We start from the raw sequence: 26,323 nt of genomic DNA, 5'->3' as shown, positions 1-26,323 counted from the left end.
CCAATAAAGCTGATTTTGATTCTACTTATTTGACAGACATGGATTATTTTGGGTCATTTGGTAATAATAAATCTGGGCGAGCAAAGATGAATTGTTGGATTCCTCAAAGGCTCCTTTCTGGGGCCACTTTTATTTGGCATCTAAATGATCCCCCTTGCATAGATTACCACATCTTCTGACAACACAAGACTTTATATCTCCGTGTTACTGCAGAACCACAGCCTATTACAGTCACTGGGTCAGTTTGTCCACAATATTCCTGAGTGGATTGGTCAGAATTTCCTCCATCTTAAAGTATATAAGACAGAAACCTTCCGTTTGGTTCTAAACATGGAAGGATTGATTACAGCGCTATATCAACTAGACTCATGGGACTAAAGACCACAGAACATGCAAGCAAACCTTGGTGTTGTTTTTGACTCAGATCTAAATTTTAATAGCCACATAAAGTCAGTTATTAAACTAGCCTATGATTATCTTAAAAACATTGCCAGAATAAAGAGTTTCCTGTCAAAACACGAAACAGAAAAATCTAGTGCTTTTATTTTAAGTAGATTAGATCACAGCAACAGTGTCTATACTGGCTTTGGAAAAAAATCAGTCAGGCAGCCGCAGCTCATCCAAAATGCTGCAGCCAGACACCAGGGACATGGATCACATCAGAACCTGTTCCTGAATCACTGAACTGGCTCCCTGTTTGGCAAGAGACCAATTTTAAAATGCTGCTGTTTATAAAGCACCAAATGGTCTTGGGCCAAATTTGGTTTCTGAGTTGCTGGTCCAGTATGAACCATGTATACCCATTATAAAATCAGAGACCTGCTTACTCAGTGTTTCCAGGATCAGAACCAAACAAGGCTCCTCAGCTCTGGAACAAACTGCCTAAAAACCTTGAGATGTGCAGAAACAGTTGGTTCCTTTAAATCAGGACTGAAAACATTTTTATTTATAGCAACTTGTGATGAAAGAATCTGACTAATAAACCCCTTGCCTGATCACTGATGAGAAACTGAAGTTTTAGATTGAATATTAGATTTGGATTTAATTTAAAAATTATTATTTGATTTGAATTTGCTTACGCTATATTTGAGTGCTGGACATATTAAGCCCTCCTTTAAGCCAAAACGTAAAGGTTTTTGTTATTATCTATTAGTCTTTCCTTTGATGTCCTCTAAAGCACTATGCGTTTCCTTGTTTATGAATGGCGGTAAATAAATAAACCTGCCTTTGTATTTATTTTCTATTTCCTTGTTTAAATACTGTACTGTACTGTACATGATTATCCCTTTTAATTGAAAATCAAGTTTGATTTTTAAAAGTGCGCTACATCCCCCTTTACGCATGCGCACAATCGGCTCCGCGGCTGATAAGGAGCACATGCGCAGTTCGAAATCACCAGCAGTATCAACGGTGTGTCCGTCAGCAGCAGCCAGCGAAACGAAGCTGAGCGTCCATCTCCAGTTTTCTTTAATCAGACCCCTCCAGCCTCGACATACCGCCCCCAATTTCAGCCTCGGTACGGAGCCGCCAGGCCGGGACAGAGACGGAGAGAGAGGCCTCGGCCATGGAACCTCTCGGACCAGGTAAGACATGTCCCATACCGAGGAGGAGCGGGCGGAGGGCGGGAGGCGTGTGTGGAGGCGGTGCGCTTCACTGGGGGCCGAGGATCAAGCGAGGCCTCCACGGAGATCACACCGAGGCCCGGACCGTGGTATCCGGGAGTGTTAGTGGAAGGTGGGGGGTGTATTTCCACCTGTGTGGGGGGTCTGTGGGTGTTTTGAGTGGGTCTCCGCGGATGTTGCAGCTTGTATTGTGTGTGTGTGTCGGAGGGGATTTAACTGGGACCTTCTTCCTTCCTCCTTCACGCTGTGTTTACGCTGGTGTTTATTCTCCCTCGCAGCTACACACTCATTCTTTCCTCTCAAAATGTCGTCGAAATCCGCCTGTAAACACTAAAATTTCCACATCGCCATCAGAGGCAGGCTGTCTGGATCTGAGATCTCACCGATGGGCGGAAAAACAAAATGAAAGCTGATTTAAAAACACAACGCGTCTCCGTGTTGAACCGAGCCACCGTGCGTGGTTTCGGCTCGTTATTTTCGGTTTTCCTGCGGGGTTGTCATCGGTTCAGGCGCCTGTCTTCGAGCCGCAGCCACGCGGTCAGCACCGGAGGATGGATGGCGCTTTTATTGATCCCATCTGGGGGCCATCTCCATCATATACGTCTCCTATATGATAACAAAGACAACGCACAAACAGCGCCCAGATGCGGCTGTTGTGCGTGAAAATCCATTTAGATGTCTACAGATTCCTCAGCGTTGTAGGTTAACGGGGAACCTGGTGCTTTTATTTATGTCCAGGAGGACTCTGATCTGCTGGTGCTGGTGAGAAAGGTCCTGATGGACAGCATTGTTGCACAACCATCCACAGGTGTGTGTTGGTATGGAAAGCCAAAACTGCCACAAATTGCAGATTCACATTAGAAAAGTTAGGTAGTTAATAAATCTTAATGACTTTAAACACACACATATATATATATATATATATATTGAGCAGAGCTGCAGACTGAACACCATGACATGTTAATAAATCCTGGACTCCAGTCTTGTCCCAAAAACATTAAAGTGGCTCAATATCTTCAAAAACATTAAAGTGGCTCAATATCTTGAAGAACAGTCAGCTAGGTAACATAACTAATAATGAAGCCATAAAGCACCTCCATTTTTTATTTTTCTAGTGTTAAACAAAAAAATATAAATATCTCTGACAATGGCTTTAATTCATAATTTATGTTTTATGTTTAGATTTAAAAAGTAAAAATGATTGAAAAGATTGTCAAATGGACTACAACTATATTTCCACGATGGGGAATGTAAACTGAATTTATGGAGAGTTTCTGGGAAAAATAAACAAAGTTGAGGAAACGTTATGTTGGGTATATTTTTAAATCCATTCAATCCGATAAATATGATCAACTCCTGCAGACAATCTGGTGTAAATTTGAAAAGCTGCCTACAGACTGAATGGAACCGTTTAAAAAGAGGAAGTATGAGGGGATTCTTTTTTGCTAATTCTTTGTAGAAACTTGTGAAAACATGTGTTGCTGAGATGACTCACAACACATTCAGAAAGCTCAGCAAGAAGTGAAATGAGGAAATTTAATGTCTGCAAACTTAAGAATGCAACATGACTAGAGTGTACAGAAAACCCAAACTGTAATAATTTAGATCATTAAACTGAAGGATTTGGGGGGAAAGCACCCCTTTTAAATCCAAAATAAGTGAAAGTTTGCAGGTTTTATGCCTGAGGCAATGATGATTTTCTGCGATCAGTTACTGAAAGATTTGACTGAAGGAGGCAATGAGGAAGACTACGATGAAGCTCAATGGGTGTAGTGAGGAGGATGTGACAAAGGGGTATGGTAGGGACAGGGAGAGCTGGAGATCACTAAAGTCTGAAGCTTCAGGGACATGAAGTAGCTGAGATATCGCCTCAGTGCACAGGATGTATGTTCAAACCTGACTTGCATCAAGTTCAATTAAAACTACTGCTGGAAAAATCCCAACACACTGCAGACCAGTTTGTAAGGAAAACCAATTAAGATGTTCATCAGGCTGTGGGAAAATGAGGATTTCACCGTTGTTAAAACATCAGTTCCCAGCTGAACAGTGGTGGAAACTCTGCAGTTTAGTTAAAATCTTAGTTTTCAACAACAAAGTGAAAAAGGTTTGGTGTTAAAAAGTTCTGATCTGTTGACTTTCTTTAGGATAAACATGATTTCAGTTTTTAATCTGATTCCTGTGGAGAAAAGCTTTTGGTTTCTTGTACATGTGTGCAGTCAGGCTGAGGCCAGGTTATAGTTTGTCTCTGTGTGTTTTACGATCACAGGTATCAGTCATAGTATTTCCTCGGATCCCACAGCTGGTAGAAAAGTAGTGGAGTTTGTATTTTTCACGTCTGTAAGGGTTTTAATGCCTGCCTGAGGAACCGTCCGTCATTAATTATGGAGTTTGGTGTGAAAGCCAGAGTTTGTGTTGTTTCTGCAGCGTTGTCAGATGAACACGCGTGTGCATGAGCTGTGTTTAGCTTGGAGTGTTTTTACAATGTAACTTCCTTGTTGTTTTGGAAAAAAGAAGCTTTTCGAATGAAATGTTCACAGCTCTGTTTTCTCCTGGCTGTCGGGTGACCTTTCTGCAGCTTTCTGGGTACACATCCTGGAGTTGTGTGTTTTAGGTGAATTTGTGCATGCTGTGCTCAGCCTCCAAACAGTTTGAAACCTTTAACAAGTGAAATAAATCTCATGCTGGAGCACTTCGGCCTGTAGAAAAACATAATGAATTCATCTGAGGAACCATTGAGAAGTCAGTGGCTCCTGTTTGGAGAATTATAAAGTAAACAGTGCGATAAGGAGCAGAAATAACTCCTCCTCTGTTTGTGTCCTGAAGGTTTTCAGTAAAATCCTGGTCCTAAATGTTGACAGTATTGTCTTGAAGTCTGTAGGACTCTAGAATCATCTCTAAGAGTCACTGACATCAGGAAATGCTGTTTAACCAGTTATGATCCAAAGATTTAAATGAGGAAAACAACATCACTCTTCTGGTTTTCGTTTTAAAAATTAAAATAAAAGAATAATTTTTCCGTGACACGTTAGATGAGATCCGTTTAAGATGGCAAACCTCAGCTTTAATTTAGTTTTTTGATTAAACCAGCGATGTTAATTATTCCTGTTAGTCTCCACTCTGAGGTATTATGCTGTCTTTCTACTGCAGTCTGAGCTCACTGTGGCTGGTGATGGATTTTATGGACCGGGTTTAATTAGTAGAGATTCACCAATCAGCAACAGGACTTTTATTTGAGTTTAAAACAATCATTTGAAGTATCAGGACATGTGCTGAGATGCCCTAAATAAGAATAATCTAGTGATTCCTCCATTTTTTTATTCAACTCTGACCTCTTTTAAAGAACCTGCAGCATATTTAGTTCTCATGTGTTCGGGTTAAAATGTTTTCTTTAGTTGAGAGTATAGAGAAAAGATTTGTATTATTTTCTTTGAGCTAAAGAGAACTGGTTACTTCAGATGTCTGCAGGCAGGTAGTTATGTAATAATTACAGAGGATAGATGGTGAAAAGCGGCAGGGAAGGAAGTCAAAGCTTCAGATAAAATGTTAATGTTTGTTCAAGGGTTCAGGTGTTGCATAAACGAATGAGTGAATTGGTTTATTCCTGCCACAGAGAACAGCCGAGTCTGAGAAGACGAAGTAAAGTTCTCACTGATCCGGGTTATGGTGACTGATCTGCTCTCGGTACGTCTTCTGCCCCGTCCATTGTTCTGCGGGATTAAACCAGGTGATCCGCCGGTGACTTGCGGGTGTGGGCGTCTGTGTTCTGTCTGACTCATCACCGGGCCTAAGAGTTAAGCCGGGCTGTCTTTGTGCTGGATCGCTCTGGTTACCAGGGACATGGTTAGATGGAGAAGATGCTGCAGAGGAGACCAGTCAGCTGAGAGAAACCATCTCAGTGACACAGACATGTGGAGACTGATCTACATGTCAGTCTGTGACGGCGTGGAAGTGTGCTCAGTGGGTTGTCAGCCTGAAACTTTGGGTCGGAGTCGGGGTTCTGACTGCCTGGTTTGGTATTTGTATTGAAGCCTGTCTGTCGGGTACATCCCAGTCAGATGTTGAAATTGTTCCTGGACGGGAAGGTTCGGTGTTGGTACCGCTGAAACTCAACTAATGTGATGAAGGGATTTCAGATAAGTGGAGCTGAATGAGTCACGGAAAATAATTATGTAAGAACATTTTTGCGTTTCTTTTGACTCGTAGGCCAACAAATTTCAGTTTGAAACACTTCATAGACCAAAGAAAAAAACCTTTATTATTTTCAGGATAATTCTCTGGATATACCTTAAAATCCTCCACATGTACACTGGTGGAGATTCTGTCATCCAGGACATGACTGGCAACTGGACCTCTTCTCTTGTTTCCTAGAGATGCTTTACCTCTGATCCAAAAGGCTTCTTCACTTCTAAACATGGTTTGAAGTAACGGTCTTATGAGTTGTGGTGAAAAGAACATCTCTAATAGGGCCGTTAAGGTCACTAATGGGGATACATGAGTCTCAGGTCCTACTCGCTATTCAGCTCAGTGTTTGGGTCGTTGTGCTCGACAATCCAAACCTGTCCCTATCGATGCCATGTCAAATGTTCTGGTCACATGTCCCGGGTCTGAGTTGCTGAAACCCTCCTGGAATATTTGTCAGGACAGCAGAGTAGGTGTTAGAAAGATGAAATCTGAGGCCACCCCCTTTGATTCGTGCTAAACACAGAGATGGCTCCTTCTACGAGCAAGAGTTCCTGGTTGTTCTGAACAAAATGGACTGGATGCGTCTGACTGAATGTTGTTCTTTATGTTATAATATAATACATTCACATCTCCTGCAGCCTTCAGCGTGGCATTGCCATCTGTAACGACAGAGTCGCCTGAAACATCAGATGTTTCTGGTCCAAGTCGTCACCAAAGAGCAACAAAAAGGACTACTTCTCTGAGGTTGCAGTGTGGAGGGGTCCGTTGGAGCAGGACATTTGGACGGGGGTGGGGGTGGGAACGTGTTCTCAGGAAACGGTGGGGAGGATCCTGATTGTCTGTGCTCTTGCGCTTCACTGGTTAACTGGAGCGTCATGTTTGCAGAGTTCAGGACCCCCGTGTTCCTCTGGCTGTCAGTTGACAAAAGCATCGGGCGGCTTCCATCATTAGACGCCTGCTCTCCGGTTATCTGATGATATTTTCATTTCACGTTGGTCTGAAATCTGAGATCTTTTCTGGGAGCGTTGAGTGTTTTTCATGTGGTCCACGTCAGGAAACGGATGGCAGCGAGTTAATCATCACTGTTGGTGTCTGAGGGTGCAGCTTTACTGAGACTCTAGGGTTCTGTAGCCTTGGTTCTGGATGTGCTTTCTGAGTGATTCTAGGGTTGAAGAACCTACACCCTCCATCAGACCTGAGGTTTCATTTACTCACTAATCTGCTCTTCAACCACAGCAGATTTTATTATATTTACACCTGAATCCATGATGGGAATGTTGTGTGTGATAAATTAAGTCCACCCCACTCATAGGTACATAATGTGTAAAACCCTGGGTGTACTTTCTTTTTAGAGCAGCAGTATGCCCACGCTGTGTTTAAACGTAACGGTAATCCCTGCCTGTGTGTGGCGGCCCCCCATATTGCCCCGCTGCAGTCTGTCTGCGTGGAGCTGCTCTTTGTCTCTCTGTGAGGGTGGTGGAGGCGACCCGTGTGTCTGGGTGGAGCTCTGGGGGCGGGCCGACGGATAATTGGAGGTCATTGTTTCTCCATCCTCTCCTTGACCCCTGGATGTCTGAGGTCAGAGCTGGGAAAGCGATTTTTCTGTCGCCACAATGTTTTCATGAAAGATCCACTATGAATGATCCCCGAGAACATCTTTCAGATGACCCAGGATGCTGCAGCTGAACTACTGAGAGAATTTACTTTGGTTCAGATACTCTTGGTTAACTCTGATCTGTGGAGAGATTGTTCTTGTATAGGAACCTTGGCTGATGTTAGATGTTTCCATCAACCCAAAAAGACCCGTTTGTTCTCAGTTTAGGTCTGTTGGTGGTTCTGGGAGGCAGAGCTGTTAGTCTGATAAAAGGGTTTTTTACCCTTCATATGAAATGATTGTAGAACTGGGTAAAGACCAGATTATTTCTGTCATGTCAGGATTTTATTTTCCTTTTTAGATATTTAAGAAAATACCCTGATGACAATCTGTCGGACGGTGAATGATCTGCTCTTTTCTCTCCAGGCCCGCCTGCCCCCACCGCTCTCTTCCAGCCTCCGCGGCGTCCCGGCCTTGGCACGGTGGGGAAACCCATCCGGCTCCTTGCCAACCACTTCCAGGTGCAGATTCCGAAGATTGATGTCTACCATTATGACATCGAGATCAAGCCAGAGAAGCGTCCTCGAAGGGTCAACAGGTGGGTGTGGGAGGTGTACCAGAGGAGCTGCAGGGTTCGGATCAGCTTTGCATTAATGCTCTGATTGCCTTTCAGGGAGGTGGTGGACACCATGGTGCGGCACTTTAAGATGCAGATCTTTGGAGACCGGCAACCAGGGTATGATGGGAAGAGGAACATGTACACAGCACATCCACTGCCAATCGGGAGAGACAGGGTGTGTATCTGTGGCGTTCCTTCCTGTTCCTTAATTCCATCATGTCTCCTCCAGAACCTTTAACCAGAACCTTCACTGTTTCCTGTCAATACTTCACTCTAATAAAAAATCTGTTTCCAAATGTTCAGAGACTTCATTGCTACAGAAACCTCCAGGTTTAAATGTATGTTTTGGTTTTGAAAGGCAGTTGGACTTCAGTGGTGATCAGGTCAACACCTGGACCTCAGTCGGTTGAGACAGTCTAATGTTGTAAATCCGTTTTGGACAGAACCAAAGCTGCTGTACTCTGAGGAGTTTCGCTACGGATAATCTAGACATCAGCGAACGGATGATGGTTGAATTCATCTGTTTCCTAAAGCATCACCTTTAGCTGATGAAGACTTTCAGATGAAACAGTCATCCTCATAACTCAGAATAAAACAAAGTATGTTGCTTAGTTTTTCTGTTTGATAGATGATACCGTAACCTCTGCAGAAACCAGGAGAACATTTGGTTCTGCCTGCTGGTTTTTCCTGATCGTTCCGTATAATATCTGGAGATACATGTGTGAAATGTTTAGATATGAACTCCTCTTCCTCCCATAAAATTACCCCTGAGCCTCTCAGTGCGGATCTCTTCGTTGCTCTGCTCTGTCTTTGGATAAATATCCGACGCTGACCGTTCTCTCTCCCACTTTGGGTTTGAACCTCAGGTGGATTTGGAGGTGACCCTGCCAGGCGAGGGGAAGGATCAGACGTTTAAGGTGTCCCTGCAGTGGGTGTCGGTGGTCAGTCTTCAGATGCTGCTGGAAGCTCTTTCAGGTCACCTGAACGAGGTCCCCGAGGACTCAGTTCAGGCTCTGGACGTCATCACGCGGCACCTGCCCTCCATGAGGTAACGCTTTCCATCCGTTGTTGTTTCCTGCTCTTCTGACAAATTCTCATATTATCCAGGAATCAAACTTTTCTCTAACTGGGAATTTTGTAATGGATTTTTGTCCTGACAGCAGCTTTTAACCTGGATTCCTCAAACATTTATGTAAACAGTTATTTAGCCAGATTTCATGGAGCTGATTCTGGTACTACTTGCTTTCGTGGGTTGTGCTGTGGTTCTGAGTTAGACAAACAGGGGTGGAAAGAAGAGTCTGGTAGCATCTGGTTTGGTGCAAACACCCAAAGGTCAACCCAGAGTATCTGATGATTAAGGCTGTAAATTGTTCTGAGGATTATGAGGAGAACACCAGCTCAGTAAGGACTGGTCAGAACCCGGCTAACATTTGGATTTCAGGTTTGATGAGAAATAGTTTTATCTGCTTTCAATCTCACATCAGACATCTGTAGGAGCTGCAGGTGTCATTGGTGTCAGATTGGATCACACCCAGAGATGGAGCTGACTTTGGGTGCAGGACTGACAGAACATCTCACGCAGAGGCCCTGAGACTGACAGGAACAAACCCAAAGACTGACTGAAGGATTGAAGTGTCGGTCCGGACTCTGGTAGTCTGCTCTGAGGGCTGCTCCAAGTCATTCAGACTAATTATCTCTCAGTAAAGACCAGAACCCAGCCTGCAGCCACAGTTTGATACCATGACTCCATGCTGTTGGATCCTACCGTGTTGTTTCCTGACAATCAGTGTTTTTTTGTTGGATTAACTCCACCTCTGCTGTTGCCGTCAGAGGGAAAACCTCATGTTGAAGGATTAGATTGACCAGTTTTCTTCTATAGTTTGAGCAGAAACATTTTATCCAGCTCACACCTTCCATCCAGATTCTGGAAGTCCAGTAGTTGTCCAAGAAGCTCTTAGCGATGTCCAGATGTTTGATTAGAATCATTTAATGATTGTTGGAACATCTAAACAAAAACCCAGAACACGTTTCCTGGATGTGATAACTGTAACTACGCTGACGGTCCATATTTCCCCACTCAGGTACACTCCTGTTGGGCGCTCCTTCTTCTCTCCACCAGAGGGCTACTACCACCCTCTGGGTGGAGGCAGGGAGGTGTGGTTCGGCTTCCATCAGTCCGTCCGTCCTGCCATGTGGAACATGATGCTCAACATCGACGGTAAGATACAAACCTTCTCTTGAGGGGCTCAGTTCAGATCGGAGCAGATCTCTGGAGATATGATGAGGAGTCACTGCAGCCTCGGTATCTGCTGATAAACACAAGAAACATTTCTTCTCCTACAATATTTACATTTATTCAATGAAAAGACAGTTGAAACAACTACCTTGGTCATGGCTGGCCATATATAATTTGTGTACAGGTTTCTGTAAGGCTGAGAATCGGTAAATCTTGTTATTTTCCCTTTTTAATTAACTTCACTTATGAATGATGGATGGGGAAACTTAAACTGTTCTAGAGAGAACATAGGGAGAGAAAAATGTCATAGATTTCCTTGGTTTAAAGCCACCCATCCTGCTGCTCAGTCTCTCATGTGAGGCAGGATGGTTGTGGTTTGTTGCACCGATGAGTGTGCTGAAACGTCTCTGCTCCGCCCTACAGTGTCCGCCACCGCTTTTTACCGCGCCCAGCCTGTCATCGAGTTCATGTGTGAGGTGCTCGACATTCAGAACATCAACGAACAGACCAAACCGCTGACGGACTCACAGAGGGTCAAATTCACAAAGGAAATAAGAGGTGAACACACACACGCACCAAACACACAAAGAGTTCTGGCTCGTTTTTATTGGAACATGTGCAGACTAGGGTAGTCAAACTTATCAAAATATCGATTTAATCGATACAAGAAACATAGATTATTCAAAGATACTCATGTGCATCAAAAAGGAAACCAACTGAGCCGTTTCTATTTGCCCAAACTGTCACATCTCTTCCTGCAGCAGCGCTGCAATAACAGAGACATTTGCCCCTCCCCTCCCTAAACTCCAGCTGGATGTTTTAACATCTGCTAACATGGAGATAACAGCCAGGAAATAAAACACATGCTAACCTCTTTAGCTGACAAGACTATCACAGAGCGTTGTTTGGAGGTGCTTTCCCTGTGAGTCAAATGGACAGAAAATACAAAACGCTGAAGGATGCCACATGCTAGCTAGGCTACGAAACTAATGTTTGAGAGCAACTTAACAAGGTCTGTAAAGCTGGATCTGCTATTAATGTAAAAGTATGCTTGTGAGACCTTTCAGTGTTTAAAAAAGATCCCCAGAAAAGATATTTGGTTCCCTGCCTTGATGTAGCCGTGATATTTGATTGTCACATTAGAGCAGAGTAGGGATCTGCTGATCAGGTGGATTTATAACCTAGTCATCAGTGTGAGAACCTCTGTAAAAGCAGGACTGTTGGTTGCTCTGTAGCATACAGGCGTGGGTTAACACAATGCCTAGATGGAAAGACATCAGCAGTGACCTTAGAGCAGCAATTGTTGCCTGGGAGGGGTTATTAGGTCATCTCCAAACTATCTGAAGTCCATCCTTCTACAGAGAGAAAGAATATTCCCAAGAGGAAAACATCTCAGACAGCTGCCTAGAAGTGGAAGTCCCAGCAGATTCAGTCCAAGGTCAGAGCGTGAGGCTCAGAGAAATGACCAAAAACTGAGAAGCTCCATCTCAAACTACAGACCTCAGTTAGCAGGTTAAAGGTCATTGAAACTACAGATCATCGTGTTGCTGCTGCTTCTGTTTGACAAACGTTAAATATGAAGCTTATGGTGTTTTTGATCTGAACATGAAATTAAAGTCCAGGAAACTCAGGACACACCAGGAGGTTGAAGCTCCAACTCAGAAGGTTGGTGGTTCCTGGCTAACCCTGACTTCAGTCTCCAGTACAGCGGATGACATGAGGTTTAAAGTTGCAGCTCTAACTATTTAATTTGCAGTTTGTAACTCATGAAACCTGATGCAGACATGTTTAGAGAAGTGTCCAGATGCATAAAATAAGGGGAGGGTTTCAGTATTTTTATTAAGTAAGTTTGCCTGACAACAACTGGCCAGTTGAGCTTGTTTTCTGATGCCAACAGATTTACAGCTTAACTGTAACAGAACCGGGCTGCTACAGCCATGAGCTGCTCATTATTTCAAATTAAATGCATCTAGATATCTGAGATCTCAGAGTGAGTGTTTGGAGGTTTCTGCTCTCTGATCTCATGTCTTTGTGCAGGTTTGAAGGTGGAGGTCACACACTGTGGTCAGATGAAGAGGAAATACCGTGTGTGCAACGTGACGCGCCGACCCGCCAGCCACCAAACGTAAGCTCTGCTGCTGCATCCGTCATCTGTTCGCATGCTTTTTATTTCAACTACTCACCGAGACGTCGCTCTTCATCCCCAGGTTCCCCTTACAGCTGGAGAACGGCCAGGCCATGGAGTGCACGGTAGCTCAGTATTTCAAACAGAAGTACAGTCTACAGCTCAAGTATCCACATTTACCCTGTCTGCAAGTAGGACAGGAGCAGAAGCACACCTACCTTCCTCTGGAGGTGAGAAGAAGATGGTTTTAATCTTTAATTCCTCACAAAGAAACCTGCTGGGTTATTAAACCATGGTTTCCTGCTCTGTAGGTCTGCAACATCGTGGCTGGCCAACGCTGCATCAAGAAGCTCACTGACAACCAAACTTCCACCATGATTAAAGCTACAGCTCGCTCCGCCCCCGACCGGCAGGAGGAGATCAGCCGCCTGGTGAGGCTGGAGGGGAAAATGAACCTGGATGTTATCCAACTGATGTTAGTTGGATTTAACCTTTCTTGGCCTTCCTCTTCCTCAGGTCAAAAGCAACAGCATGGTCGGGGGCCCCGACCCCTACTTGAAGGAGTTCGGCATCGTTGTGCACAATGACATGACCGAGGTAACGGGACGTGTCCTCCCAGCGCCCATGCTACAGTATGGGGGCCGGGTGAGTACAGACACAGGGAGGGACTGTGGCAGGGTGAGTACTGGGCCGGGCGTGCACCGGGTGGGGGGCAGGGCAGAGTGAATGCTCACACATCAGGGGGTTCCAGTGTTTCAGAATGAAAACTAACCAAATACCCAAATCTTTAGACTAGTAAAGTTCTGATATTTCTGACTTTACATTTTTAACTTGAATTGAAGAGGCGCCTTGATGCAGCCTTCAATCTGTGAAACCTGGAATTTTCCCTGAGTTCTGGTCCCAAGGAGAACCTCAGCAGTCTCGGGTCTGTAGCGTCTCTCAGAGCTTTCAGTTCTGTGTCATGATGCAGGTTGACCTGCATCGCTACATTTACCTGTATTTACAGCAGGTAAAGCAGCAGTGTTTTTATCTGAAATGTCCTAATTCAACATAAACTGATCACATTACAATGTTTTCACCCTGACTGGAGGAGGCAGGTGGTCATCAGGTTGAAGCTGGCTAAATGGGGAGATGTTTCTGATTAGTTGCTTAGAGCATCAAACAGGAAGTGCACAATCCTTCAGGATCCCACACAGCAGACTGAAGCAATGATTCTGGAGGGTCTTCTAACTCTGGACCTGCCGACTGAGCTACACCTTCACAAGCTTAGTGACACAGGGTCGTTTTTCATGCATTCACTAAACCAGTCAGCGGATGTCCTCCTGAGCCTTTTTCTCCAATGTACGACGAATCACTGCACAGATCATTTTAGCTCAGCAACTACAAATTAAATTAAGTTTTATATATATTATCTGCTGCATACAAGATCTTTATTTTAAAGCGTGTGACTCTTCAGGGTTTAGAGGGATTTAAACATTTTCCAGAGCAGTGAGGCATAAAGTTCAAGGGAATGAGTCTGTGAGGGTACCTGTCTGCTCAAATGTTCAGCACCGCTCCACCAGGAAGCGATGGGTTAACTTCTTCCATCTAAAGACGTTTTAGGAGAGAAAAGCACAGCTGGTTTCCTCCCTGATGACCACAGGGGGTCACAGTCTATCACCAGCAGATCTAGCCTTTCTCTTCATTATCACCTTTTAACCACTGATGTCTCCCCCTGGTGGTAATTAGATAAAATGCTGTTTTAAGGGTTTTTTAGGTCTGTGTATAATTGGCTTTAAAGCCGGAGAAGAAAAGACGTGATGAGCTGCTGAGATTCCCTCCTTTGCATTTCAAACCAGCTGCTTATGGATCTGCTTCATGATGCAGAAAGACTTGCTTTCTGCAGACTATCCAATCACAGATCAGAATATTTTAACCAACACAGCCCAGCATCCAATTACAGAGGCACAGAGCTATAGCCAATCATAGATCAGAGTTTTGCAGCTGGTTTGGGATTGATTGAATGTGTGAAAGGATTTGCTTCTAACAGGAGGATGATCAGACTTCCAGCAGGATGCTAAAAATCCCACCGGACTCCTGTTTTCCAGATAAATAAAACTTGAATCCTGTGTTTTTCTTGACCCTCACAGAGAAACAGTTTTTAACTGAATAAAACATGCTGCCCCCCTGATCTGGTCCCTGTCCTGCTGGGATACAGAGTCTGACCATCTTCCAGTGAAATGCTTTAAACTGGAAGCCTTTCCCATTCCTGGCATGCTGTGGATAAAACCTTTTATTTTTATTGGACTGATTACAGATGTTGCTTGATTGGAGGTTGTTGGAGCACATTAAACTCTTGTTGGGGCTCTTTGGGATGGGAAAAGCTCCAGTGTATTTTCTAAGGATACCCTAATGTTTCTGAAATATTTCTGATCCTCACGGAGACAATCATCCTGCAAAGTGATGCAGGAGCTGCTCAGTGTGGAGTCTGGTCTTGGAGGATGAATGAAGCTCTTAATGAGCTGTAAAGATCCGAAAATCAACGAAGCCTTTTTTGTTTTCGAGTTACAGCTGAACTCTGAGCTGATGTTTTCTGCACTGCTTTATGGGGTCTGACCTTCTGATAAGGTGGCTGTAAAATCTGAGCTTTTCTCTTCCAAACCAGCTGACTGATGCTGAAAGCGGCTCCTGCTGAATGATGTGTACCAGTGTTCAGTTCTGTGGGTTTAACAGCTTCATGTTTGTAGTTCTTGTGTCGGCCCATCCAAACGGGGGGTTGACTAAGAGTGTAGGGACTCTCTCCGCAGAATAAGACCGTGGCCACGCCCAACCAGGGTGTGTGGGACATGAGAGGGAAGCAGTTCTATGCCGGGATAGAGATCAAGGTGTGGGCCGTGGCCTGCTTCGCCCCGCAGAAACAGTGCCGGGAGGACCTGCTCAAGTGAGTCACCACCTGAACTTTCAGTTAAATTAACAGGAGGAGAGACAGTTTGATACTAAAAGATGGGAGCTAAAACACTTTTTATTTATTCCGTTACAAAGAGGAGATGGTTGCCATCAGCCCCAAACCTCAATCTGATCATGTTAGAAAGTGTTTTCTTTCTCCTTTCTGTTCAAGTCTAACAGCACAAGTCCTCTTTTTAATGAGCTATCGGGTCAAATCAGCCGTTTAACCTCCTCCAGGTAGAACCTTGTAGACTGGTTCTTCATGTTTGTTGTGCTTTAATTTAACAGAGTTAACATGCCGTGTCTCCTGACCAAGGCGTTTTCATATGAGGTCACAGTGTATGTGACCTCACCATAGACATGATGCATCGGAAAAAGGATTTTATCTCCCAGCCCTAACATTCCTGCTGCAGTTTTATCTGCACCGCAGAGATCTTACGTCATTGAGTCATTTTAAAACCTGAAAGTGTGGAGTGCATTTATACTCCGACCCCTGAGTCAGTACTGTGTAGAACAACTTTGGCTTCAGGTCCAGCTGCAGGTCTTCTAAAATGTATCTTTACCAGCTTTGAACATCTACACACGGACTTTTGTTCTTCCTTACAAAACTTCTCAAGCTTGGTAAGACTGGATGGAGAACATCTGTGAACATCTGTTCCCATGGCAGGATAGTAAAACTAGTGGAAGGTGAACCTCCACCCCAGTCTCAGGTCTGCAGCCTCCAACAGGTTTTCTTCCAGGATTGTCCTGGATTTAACTCCATCTGTCTTCCCATCAACTCTGACCAGCTTCCCTGTCCCCAAAGCATGATGCTACCACCACCATGTTTTACTGTTGCAGAGTTAGATTTCCTACATACAGTGTCTTCCATGTTGGACAAAATGTTCAGTTCCAGTCTCCTCTGATTAGCTTCTTTCTCATGTTTGATTTTTCTCCTACATGGTCTTTGGCAAACAGTAAACAGGACCTCTAATGGATTTCTTTCAACATTGGTTTTCTTCTTGTAATTCTTCCATTAAGACCAGATTTGTAGAGTCCATGACTTACAGTTCTCCTGTTGACCGATTCTCCCACCTAAGCTTTGGATCTCTGCAGCTCCTCCAGAGTTACCATGGTCCTCTTGGGTGCTTGTCCGATTATGCTCTCCTTGTCCAGCTTGTCAGCCTAGGTGGACCTCCATGTCTTGGTAGGTCTGCAGGTGGTCCATCGTCTCTCCATGTTGAGATGATGGATTGAACAGAGCTCTGGGAGATGTTCAAAGCTTGGGGGATTGTTGTAGAACCTAACCTTGCTTTAAACCGAACCAGAACGTTTGTCCCTGACCTGTGTGCTGGGTTCCTTGGTCTTCATAGTTGTTCTTTAATGTTCTTACACACGGCTGGTCTTCTGACGGCAGGTGACTGCACTGGATTTTATTTAGGGGTGTCGGAATAAAAAGGGTTGAACACAAATACACACCAAACTTTTTTAACATTTTCTTAGTAAAAAAAAATAATGAATACGTTTCCGTCCACTTCAGTCATCTACTGCTCTGTGTTGGTGTTTCCATCAAGGTTTGGGACAACATGTGTAAAAGTTTTAGGTGCATACATCTTTGCCAGGTGCTGAAAAAACCTGTAACTGTTGCAACAGGAGCTTCACTGACCAGCTGAGGAAGATTTCAAAAGATGCCGGGATGCCCATCCAGGGCCAGCCGTGCTTCTGTAAATATGCCCAGGGAGCTGACAGCGTGGAGCCCATGTTCAAACACCTCAAGATGTCCTATGTAGGTCTGCAGCTGATCGTTGTCATTCTACCTGGAAAGACACCAGTCTACGGTAGGAACCGGAAATCTTGTCTCTCTCCTGAAGACGTACGATAACACGGTGCGCTGTTGTAATGATGATGTGTTTCTGCAGCTGAAGTGAAGCGGGTGGGAGACACTCTCCTTGGCATGGCCACGCAGTGCGTCCAAGTGAAGAACGTGGTGAAGACGTCCCCTCAGACACTGTCCAACCTCTGCCTGAAGATCAACGCCAAGCTGGGAGGCATCAACAACGTCCTGGTTCCTCATCAGAGGTCAGTAGCGTGTGCAAGTCTGCCAGGGTCCAAAGTAAGACTAAAAGATCTTCTGAAAGCCTGGAGAGATGTTGCTCTGCACCAGGAATGTCTGAGTGGCAGGAATAACGAGGAGAGAGTTGAGGAATATGTGCAGGAATTGTGTTGGAAGGAGTGTTTTCCTCTGATCTCATGAGGAGATTCCCAGATGTAGAGCTTATTTCTCAGAGAGATCAATCAAGCTGTTCCTAATAAACCGATCTGCCCTTCGTCCTGCTTCCTGTCCAGGCCCTCTGTGTTCCAGCAGCCCGTCATCTTCCTCGGTGCTGACGTCACCCATCCTCCAGCAGGTGATGGAAAGAAGCCGTCCATTGCAGCGGTGGTGGGAAGCATGGACGGTCACCCCAGTCGATACTGTGCGACTGTTCGAGTCCAGACATCCCGACAAGACATCTCCCAGGTAGTTTAAATCCTGCTGAATCCCAGAATTCCTACCAAGAATCCAGTCAGGACCGTTGATAAGACCTGTGCTTCTTCATCAGGAGCAACTCTTCAGTCAGGAAGTAATCCAAGATCTGACCAACATGGTGCGGGAGCTACTCATCCAGTTCTACAAGTCGACCCGCTTCAAGCCCACACGGATCATCTATTACCGCGGCGGTGTATCCGAGGGACAGATGAAGCAGGTGGGAACGGAGTCCACGTTCCACGGAGCGGTGCTCATCATGTCACAGCAGCAGGAAAGGTTTTAGTTGTGTTTGTGTTCCAGGTGGCGTGGCCAGAGCTGATCGCCATCAGGAAGGCGTGCATCAGTCTGGAGGAGGATTACAGGCCCGGAATCACTTACATCGTGGTCCAGAAGCGTCACCACACTCGCCTGTTCTGCTCAGACAAAGCTGAGAGGGTCAGTGTGACTCGTTCTGTGTCCTGTGGTTTGTTCTGTGCAGTGAGTCTCACTGCGATGTGATTGGTCCACAGGTTGGGAAGAGTGGGAATGTTCCGGCTGGGACCACAGTGGACAGCACCATCACACATCCATCTGAGTTCGACTTCTATCTGTGCAGCCACGCTGGAATTCAGGTGGGAGATCAAACATCCTCACATGGATGAGATGATCTGAGCTGAAGATGTTAGAAAGGATGCAGATGGAAGCTGCTGCATCAATAACCATACGTTCATCCCTCTCCCTCAGGGAACCAGTCGTCCGTCCCACTACCACGTCCTGTGGGACGACAACTGCTTCTCGGCCGACGAACTGCAGCTCCTCACCTACCAGCTGTGCCACACCTACGTCCGCTGTACGCGCTCCGTTTCCATCCCAGCTCCGGCCTACTACGCCAGGCTGGTGGCTTTCCGAGCACGCTACCACCTGGTGGACAAAGACCATGACAGGTGAGGCAGGCCCACTACCTGAGGCCCAGTTTATCTCCACAACATCAGAACAGACAGCATCCACCCCAGGGGGTTGCTTTCAGATTTAAACCTGCGTGTTGAATTATGTCTAATCACAGGAGGATCCGACAATACGGCCATATTTTACAGGTTCAATTGGACCTGTTGCTATTGATCCAAAACATGTTTGGTCAGGTTTAGGTTGGAGACTTGGAAATGTATTGGTCGATTCATGGATCAAACATCTGCTAGGAATTGTCCCGTTAAGCTCCTCGTTAGAGAACAGCAGGTTGAAACACTGAACAGTTGGACATGAGCATTCAGAAGTTTAGAGAAGGTCACATTAGGTGAATTTTTCTGCTGCTGTCCTTCCTGTTTTGATAACTTAATTTCCTCTGACATCACCTCTTCCTGTGTCGTTGCAGCGCTGAAGGCAGCCACGTCTCGGGTCAGAGTAACGGCCGGGACCCCCAGGCGCTGGCGAAGGCCGTCCAGATCCACTATGACACCCAGCACACCATGTACTTTGCCTGAGCGTCTCCTCTCTTCCTGTGGATCTTCTTTTAATCTCCTCTCTTCCTCATCTCTCTGTCCTTGTTGATCTTCTTTTTTGCTCTTTATTTTCTGACTCTGCACCAAAGCGGCTCGGTTGCTGATCTCCAGCAGGTTCACGGAACGCTTTCCAACCGGCGTTCCTGCCCAAGCCGCCTTTTCTCAACCAGCAATCTAGCACTGCGGGCCCTCAGGGGCCCCAATGCACAACTGAAAAAACAAAAACAAACCCCACAAACACAAACGACAAGTCGAGCCATTGTTTTGAGTTTGTTTTTGTTTTTTCCTCTATGAATGTCTGCACTTGTGTGTTTGTAAGAAACTTGGAGCCGCGGAGCGCCAGCCGTCGCCTCCGCGGCTCTCCCAGCTAAGCAGGACTCTGATCTACTTTACCTCAAAGCCCCTCGGGGCCAAATCTGTCACAAGGTCTGGGGTTTGGTGGGTGGTGGGGAGGGAGGCGAAGGGGCTCGACCTTTTCAGAATGAAATATTATATATATTATATTTTTTCCTTTTTATGAGCGTGTGTTGAAACTTTCTCCTTTTCGGTCTTTTACAAGCGAGGTGACCTGTGTGTCCATGCTTTCCCCTCATTTGTGTGTGTATGTGTGTGTGTTACTGCTGTATGAGTGTGTGTTTGATGGCAGACCACTGAACTGTAAAGGGAAATAAGGAGATAACTGCTGTAAATGCCTCAGATGAGTTGTTTTTATATTCACACATACAGGACATATAAGCATATATTTACACCTGCAGAGTGGCGCCTCCTGCAGGCAGCAGAGGGTATCCAGTTTGGGTCGGCGCATGAAGCCGATCTGATGTGTAGCAAGGGGTGGGGGGGGGCGTGCGGTTGGACCTGAAGGTGGCGCTGCAGGACTGGTTTTTGGCTTGGATTATTAACGGCCTCATTGCACTGACCCGGGGCGAACCGAGGGCACTCTTATCAGTCTCTTTATGCATTTCTACATACAACAAAGCAGATTTGTAAAAGTTTTAATATAAACCGTTTGGTGGTTATCTTAAAGCTGTTGTTTAGAACCTGTAGTTTACCCTCGATGTTGTTGTTGTTGTTTGTTGTTGTCGATGTTACTGTTGTGATGAAATTTTACGGCTGGCAGCAGAGCCACTCAGTAGTTCCTTCAGGAGCGGACAGCTCGCAGCGGGTTTAATCTTTATTTGTAGCATTCTGGTTAACGGTGATGATGAGGAGGAGGATGGACGGATTCATGCTTCCTCTCCCGAGATTGGTTCAGTGTAGCAGCTTCCGATCGGAATGATGGAGACAATCAGGGCCGGAGGAGGGATTTTAAACAGTTTTACTCTGTTTGTTTTTGAAGTAAGCCCATCATAAAGTCTGTTTAACAGTGTTTGCTTCATCATTTTTATTTTAAAACACTGGACTAATTGAGCACTGCATTAAAGACAGTGGAGCCCCCTGGTGGTGTGACTGAATGCTGCGGGATTAGAGGCAGATGGGTCGGTGTGCACGCCGCATTCAGGTGGGGGCGCTCAGTGGAAACCCTTTTGTAATAAACCGCCCATAAAGCTGCAGGTTTACTATGAATGAGTTTGAGCACCTTCCTGCTGACGGCGTGCACGCTGGCGTGAAGCGCCGCTGGTGGGAAAAACGCAGCGAGGGGCGGATAAACGTCACGGATTGATGGATCACTCCCAGAGCAATATGAACCTCGATCAAACGAAGCGATTATGAATCTCCTCATCGCGCTCGTCCGTCTGTTTTCTCTAACTGTACTCTGATTTTTAAAGCTTTCGGTTTGTTTTCTTTGCTCGTATCAATCAGTGGGAATGTGCATTTGGTGGAATAGTTATGTAGGCTTAGACAGTTTCCTTTAACAGATGTAGATTTGCTCGCCTGCATGCTGGAGTATCGTCCTTTTAAAAAAAAAAAAAAACTATTAAAACGTTTTTGAATCATATTTATTATAAGAAACGATCTAAAGTTTGGGGTAAATGTTCATCAGTTTAGTGGGACTGTTTATAGTCTAGCAATATCTGTCCCGTCTCGCTGTTTTTAAGGCTCCTCTGTGAATCATGGGAGTGGGGCGGTTCTTTACGATGTGTTCTAATCCAAACGAGGTACTTTGATCAAACTTGGACCCGTTAAAGAGCCGACCCTCTCCTCTGTGCCGGGTCACTGGAGAACAGGACCGTTGCTCTGGGTTTGAGCCCATGGCCACAACTCCCGTTTCCACGGTGACCAGGAACCCTCCTCTTTTTGACGGGTGGGGTCCAGGGGGCACCGACACCGCCGCGGGACCGGTTTTTAACCTTTTTAAACAAGCTCCCGGATTGTTTGTGGCCCATTTTAACAGGAGAGCTTGAATTATTTTGAATTCCTCTCACTTTGATATCTGTTTATATCTCGATGGATTTGTAATTTTGTGTATTGTGCATTTCATTTTGTTTTTACCTCTTTGGTTCCTGTTGGGGCGGGTTGTTCAAGTTTTGAGTGAAGGTTTGTTAGATCAGAGCGGTGCGGTTTCGTTAGAATAGAAGACCAGACGGCCATTCACTTATTATTATTATTATTATGACTATTATTATTTTAATTATAATTAATATTATGTGACATGTTTTTTTGTTGTTTTTTTTTTAGCCTGCAGGGAAATCTTGTGTTCATGTGCAAAGTAATAAATTGGTATTTTAAGCCCATGAAGCTGCAGTGTTGTTATTTCACTAGAAGTGCTTCTGCATTCATTTTAGCCACCAGATGGCGATCTTTTACTCTGTAATATCCAGATTTCCCATCATGACCAGTCTGTAAACTTTGACCTTTCAATATTTTACGCAATTGTGTTTCCAGACTTAATTCCCTTTTTCTATACCATGAACATTTTTATGTTTATGAAATGTAATGAAAAAGCAAAACGTTGTAATTATTATGTATTAAAGGTTGGTTTTAGTTGTAGGTTGATCCATCTCACGGGTTGGATTCAGAAGGAATACCCAGTCATCTGCCTCTGCAGCAAAGCTCTCCAGTTCTACCTGGGGGATCCATAGGTGTTCCTAGGTCAGAGAAGAGGTATACAGGTCCTTCTCAAAATATTAGCATATTGTGATTAAGTTCATTATTTTCCATAATGTAATGATGAAAATTCAACATTCATATATTTTAGATTCATTGCACACTAACTGAAATATTTCAGGTCTTTTATTGTCTTAATACGGATGATTGTGGCATACAGCTCATGAAAACCCAAAATTCCTATCTCACAAAATTAGCATATTTCATCCGACCAATAAAAGAAAAGTGTTTTTAATACAAAAAACGTCAACCTTCAAATAATCATGTACAGTTATGCACTCAATACTTGGTCGGGAATCCTTTTGCAGAAATGACTGCTTCAATGCGGCGTGGCATGGAGGCAATCAGCCTGTGGCACTGCTGAGGTCTTATGGAGGCCCAGGATGCTTCGATAGCGGCCTTTAGCTCATCCAGAGTGTTGGGTCTTGAGTCTCTCAACGTTCTCTTCACAATATCCCACAGATTCTCTATGGGGTTCAGGTCAGGAGAGTTGGCAGGCCAATTGAGCACAGTGATACCATGGTCAGTAAACCATTTACCAGTGGTTTTGGCACTGTGAGCAGGTGCCAGGTCATGCTGAAAAATGAAATCTTCATCTCCATAAAGCTTTTCAGCAGATGGAAGCATGAAGTGCTCCAAAATCTCCTGATAGCTAGCTGCATTGACCCTGCCCTTGATAAAACACAGTGGACCAACACCAGCAGCTGACACGGCACCCCAGACCATCACTGACTGTGGGTACTTGACACTGGACTTCTGGCATTTTGGCATTTCCTTCTCCCCAGTCTTCATCCAGACTCTGGCACCTTGATTTCCGAATGACATGCAGAATTTGCTTTCATCCGAAAAACGTACTTTGGACCACTGAGCAACAGTCCAGTGCTGCTTCTCTGTAGCCCAGGTCAGGCGCTTCTGCCGCTGTTTCTGGTTCAAAAGTGGCTTGACCTGGGGAATACGGCACCTGTAGCCCATTTCCTGCACATGCCTGTGCACGGTGGCTCTGGATGTTTCTACTCCAGACTCAGTCCACTGCTTCCGCAGGTCCCCCAAGGTCTGGAATCGGCCCTTCTCCACAATCTTCCTCAGGGTCCGGTCACCTCTTCTCGTTGTGCAGCGTTTTCTGCCACACTTTTTCCTTCCCACAGACTTCCCACTGAGGTGCCTTGATACAGCACTCTGGGAACAGCCTATTCGTTCAGAAATGTCTTTCTGTGTCTTACCCTCTTGCTTGAGGGTGTCAATAGTGGCCTTCTGGACAGCAGTCAGGTCGGCAGTCTTACCCATGATTGGGGTTTTGAGTGATGAACCAGGCTGGGAGTTTTAAAGGCCTCAGGAATGTTTTGCAGGTGTTTAGAGTTAACTCGTTGATTCAGATGATTAGGTTCATAGCTCGTTTAGAGACCCTTTTAATGATATGCTAATTTTGTGAGATAGGAATTTTGGGTTTTCATGAGCTGTATGCCAAAATCATCCGTATGAAGACAATAAAAGACCTGAAATATTTCAGTTAGTGTGCAATGAATCTAAAATATATGAATGTTAAATTTTCATCATGACATTATGGAAAATAATTAACTTTATCACAATATGCTAATATTTTGAGAAGGACCTGTAGTACCTACAGAGAGGTCTGGGTCAGGTTCTCTGGTAAACCTCCAAAGGGAGGTCCAACTGACTTTCCAACGTGGAGGAGCAGCAGGTCTAATTTTAAATGTCCCAAACTTTAGAGAACTGAGGCTGTGACAGACTGCAAATAAAATCCATCAACTATAAAACAAACCAGTTTAACAGATCCTCAGGTCTGGATCAGTTTGACAGGAATAAATCCTGGTCCAGATCAATCCCAGAGGTTTTTATTTATTTGTTTTGTTTTTAATAATTTGCCCAGAACAAAACGAATTTTGCTGATTGTATTTTCTAAACTGTTGGGCCTCAGCTCAGATCATGTTCGGTGTTGGAATAAAGTTCTTTCAGCTGAAGTTTGTCTCGATCCATTTAACCTGAAGTCTGTCCTTAGCTAGTGTTCAGAACTGCAACATTTACCAAAACCTGGAAAAATATCTCGAAACATAAACTGTGTTTCTTCTTCTTAACTATGTTCAGAAATTATTAAACCTTATTTTCTGCAGCGCCACCTGTTACAACCGTCACTGACGCCGCATGGCCACACAGGGGCGCTGTTGAGCCGCAAAGCGCGGTGTGCTGCAGCGCTCTTCCTGAATCCTCCTCTCTTAAAGGAGCAGCAGTCACGCTTCTCCGCGTCCCTCCACGGCGACGCGTAACCCTGACGCGGTCCAGTTGCGCAGGTCACATCCAGATGTGCGTGCTCGTCTGAACCAATCAGCTGCGGTCGGGGAGGGGGGGAGGGGGGCACGGGGGTGGGCCAGTGCGGGGGCTGAGGATGAAGATGGAGCACGACCCACGCACGGAGGAACTCTCATCCTGAAGGAGGAGGAAGAGGAGGAAGAGGAGGTGCGCGCTCCTGTGGAGATCCCACATCATGCACGCGGATCAGACCTATCTATGGTGATCTGTTCGGTTTCGACTCGGTATCGCTGTTTTCTGTCTACAGCAACAACAGTGTGCACGCGCTCAGCAGCGCACCTTTGTCAGCAGGTTATGGAGGAAGCGCGCACGGTCACGCGCGCCACACCACCGGAGACCGAACAGACACGTTGATGTGAGGGTACCGGACGGACCAGTGTTCGGATTAAGCCCGTTTTGTCAGAGAGGAGGAGTTTTAATTTCGCTCAGCTGCTGAGCCCCGGGTTCTGGACCTCAGAACACCCCAGGCTTGGACAGGAACATCTTTGTTTCGTCTCAGGAGGACCGTGAAGTCCAGACAGTTCGGACGGGACCAGTGTGCTTTCAGTCTCAGGTAAGACAGGTGGTGTCTGTGTGAAATCCTGCGTATGAAGTCAGATTCCGCTGAGATCCGGTCCAATGTGTTTTCACATCTGAGGGGTTCTGGTTTGTTGATCTGCTGAGAGTACATTCATCTCACCTGACGCCTAGGGTGAAGCAGCACCCGGGCCGCAGTGCACGCTGGTCCTCCACAGGTACCTGCTCTGGTGGGTCAGTTCAGCCTGAAACAGAACTGATCAGAACTCAGTTTATTATTAAAGACTGAAATTAAGCTTAGTGCCAGAACCCCTGATGCAAGAGGTCCTGCTCAGTGAGGCTTGGGGTCACCAACAGACTGAAGGCAACATCAGGTCCAGAGAAGATTGGTTCCAGGTTAAAAGACCCCTTTCAGTCTAAACGGTCAGGCGTTTCTGTTCTGAGCCATTAGAACTCGGTGAGTTTCTGTTACCTTCAGCAGAGCAGGTTATGTGTTCAAAGCAGCCTTAAGAAAGCTCAGACGAACAAACGAAGCTGCTGCAACTCATGGCCCAGCAGATGTTTTGTGATGAAAGCAAATGAGGCTTTTCTGATCTGAAATAAATGCAATCATTAGGCCCGGAAATGCTCTCCGGGGAGGACAGCTCACTCCCGAGTCAAACAACCCAAAACAGTCTGAGAACATCAGAGAAAAGCTGACTCTTAATCCAGCTGCTGTTCCTTTAGAACCAGATCTGTAAGGTCCAGAATAACTGAAGCTGGACGAGTGTCAGAAACTCAATATTTTTGCCTCATGTTGGATTTTGAGCGTCTGTCTTGTTTCACGCTGTCGACACGTTGATGGTCGTCATGATTTCTTGTCCTTGAACATCTCAGGTCACCTCCTGCTCAGATCACCTCCTGCATGTCTGTATGTTTGATAGAATACCAGAGATGCACCAGTCAGGTGTTCTCAGATGAATCCAGATTTAAGACCTCTGTTTAAACGTTGTACGTTCAGCAGGTTCCTTAAGAGAAATAAATCTGCAGGGAATCAAGGAATTCCCGGATGATTGGAAAGGTCCAAGTTCTGGGTGAAAGAACGTGCTCCCTACCTTTGATGTTTGGTGATGTGCTTATAGAGCACAACAGTGAGAATTTACAGTTTTGATGC

At 45.3% G+C, this 26,323-nt stretch overlaps 2 protein-coding genes across 5 annotated transcripts in view; both read left to right on the top strand.

The window, feature by feature from the left end:
• The first annotated feature begins 1,209 nt into the window (after positions 1–1,209).
• ago4 (argonaute RISC component 4) lies at positions 1,210–21,956 on the top strand. Of its 4 annotated transcripts, none has more exons than XM_047383436.1 (19): positions 1,210–1,583; positions 7,825–7,996; positions 8,072–8,192; positions 8,884–9,065; positions 10,099–10,235; positions 10,677–10,811; positions 12,291–12,378; positions 12,461–12,608; positions 12,690–12,809; positions 12,895–13,056; positions 15,150–15,298; positions 16,936–17,120; positions 17,202–17,361; positions 17,629–17,800; positions 17,883–18,026; positions 18,110–18,244; positions 18,319–18,420; positions 18,533–18,732; positions 19,158–21,956. In XM_047383436.1, the coding sequence occupies exons 1-19, from the start codon at positions 1,565–1,567 to the stop codon at positions 19,264–19,266; spliced, it is 2,640 nt and encodes an 879-aa protein (XP_047239392.1). In that variant the 5' UTR covers positions 1,210–1,564; the 3' UTR covers positions 19,267–21,956. The 4 variants fall into 4 exon arrangements, with proteins under 4 accessions (XP_047239392.1, XP_047239394.1, XP_047239395.1 ...); XM_047383438.1 differs by having other exon boundaries at positions 1,211–1,583; positions 12,895–13,023; XM_047383439.1 differs by having other exon boundaries at positions 1,212–1,583; positions 12,895–13,023; positions 15,165–15,298.
• A 2,767-nt stretch (positions 21,957–24,723) lies between these two features.
• Positions 24,724–26,323, top strand: part of ext1c (exostoses (multiple) 1c) — a 47,890-nt gene continuing 46,290 nt past the window's right edge. Inside the window, exon 1 of the mRNA XM_047384349.1 lies at positions 24,724–25,207. The gene's annotated coding sequence lies outside the window, so the exon portion shown is untranslated. The remainder of the gene's footprint in view (positions 25,208–26,323) is intronic.

Source organism: Girardinichthys multiradiatus, chromosome 13 (genome assembly GCF_021462225.1).
Source record: "Girardinichthys multiradiatus isolate DD_20200921_A chromosome 13, DD_fGirMul_XY1, whole genome shotgun sequence".
In the NCBI taxonomy this organism is placed as follows: domain Eukaryota; kingdom Metazoa; phylum Chordata; class Actinopteri; order Cyprinodontiformes; family Goodeidae; genus Girardinichthys; species Girardinichthys multiradiatus.
Note: the sequence above shows the minus strand (reverse complement) of the source record. Positions and strands in the feature narration are given on the sequence as shown.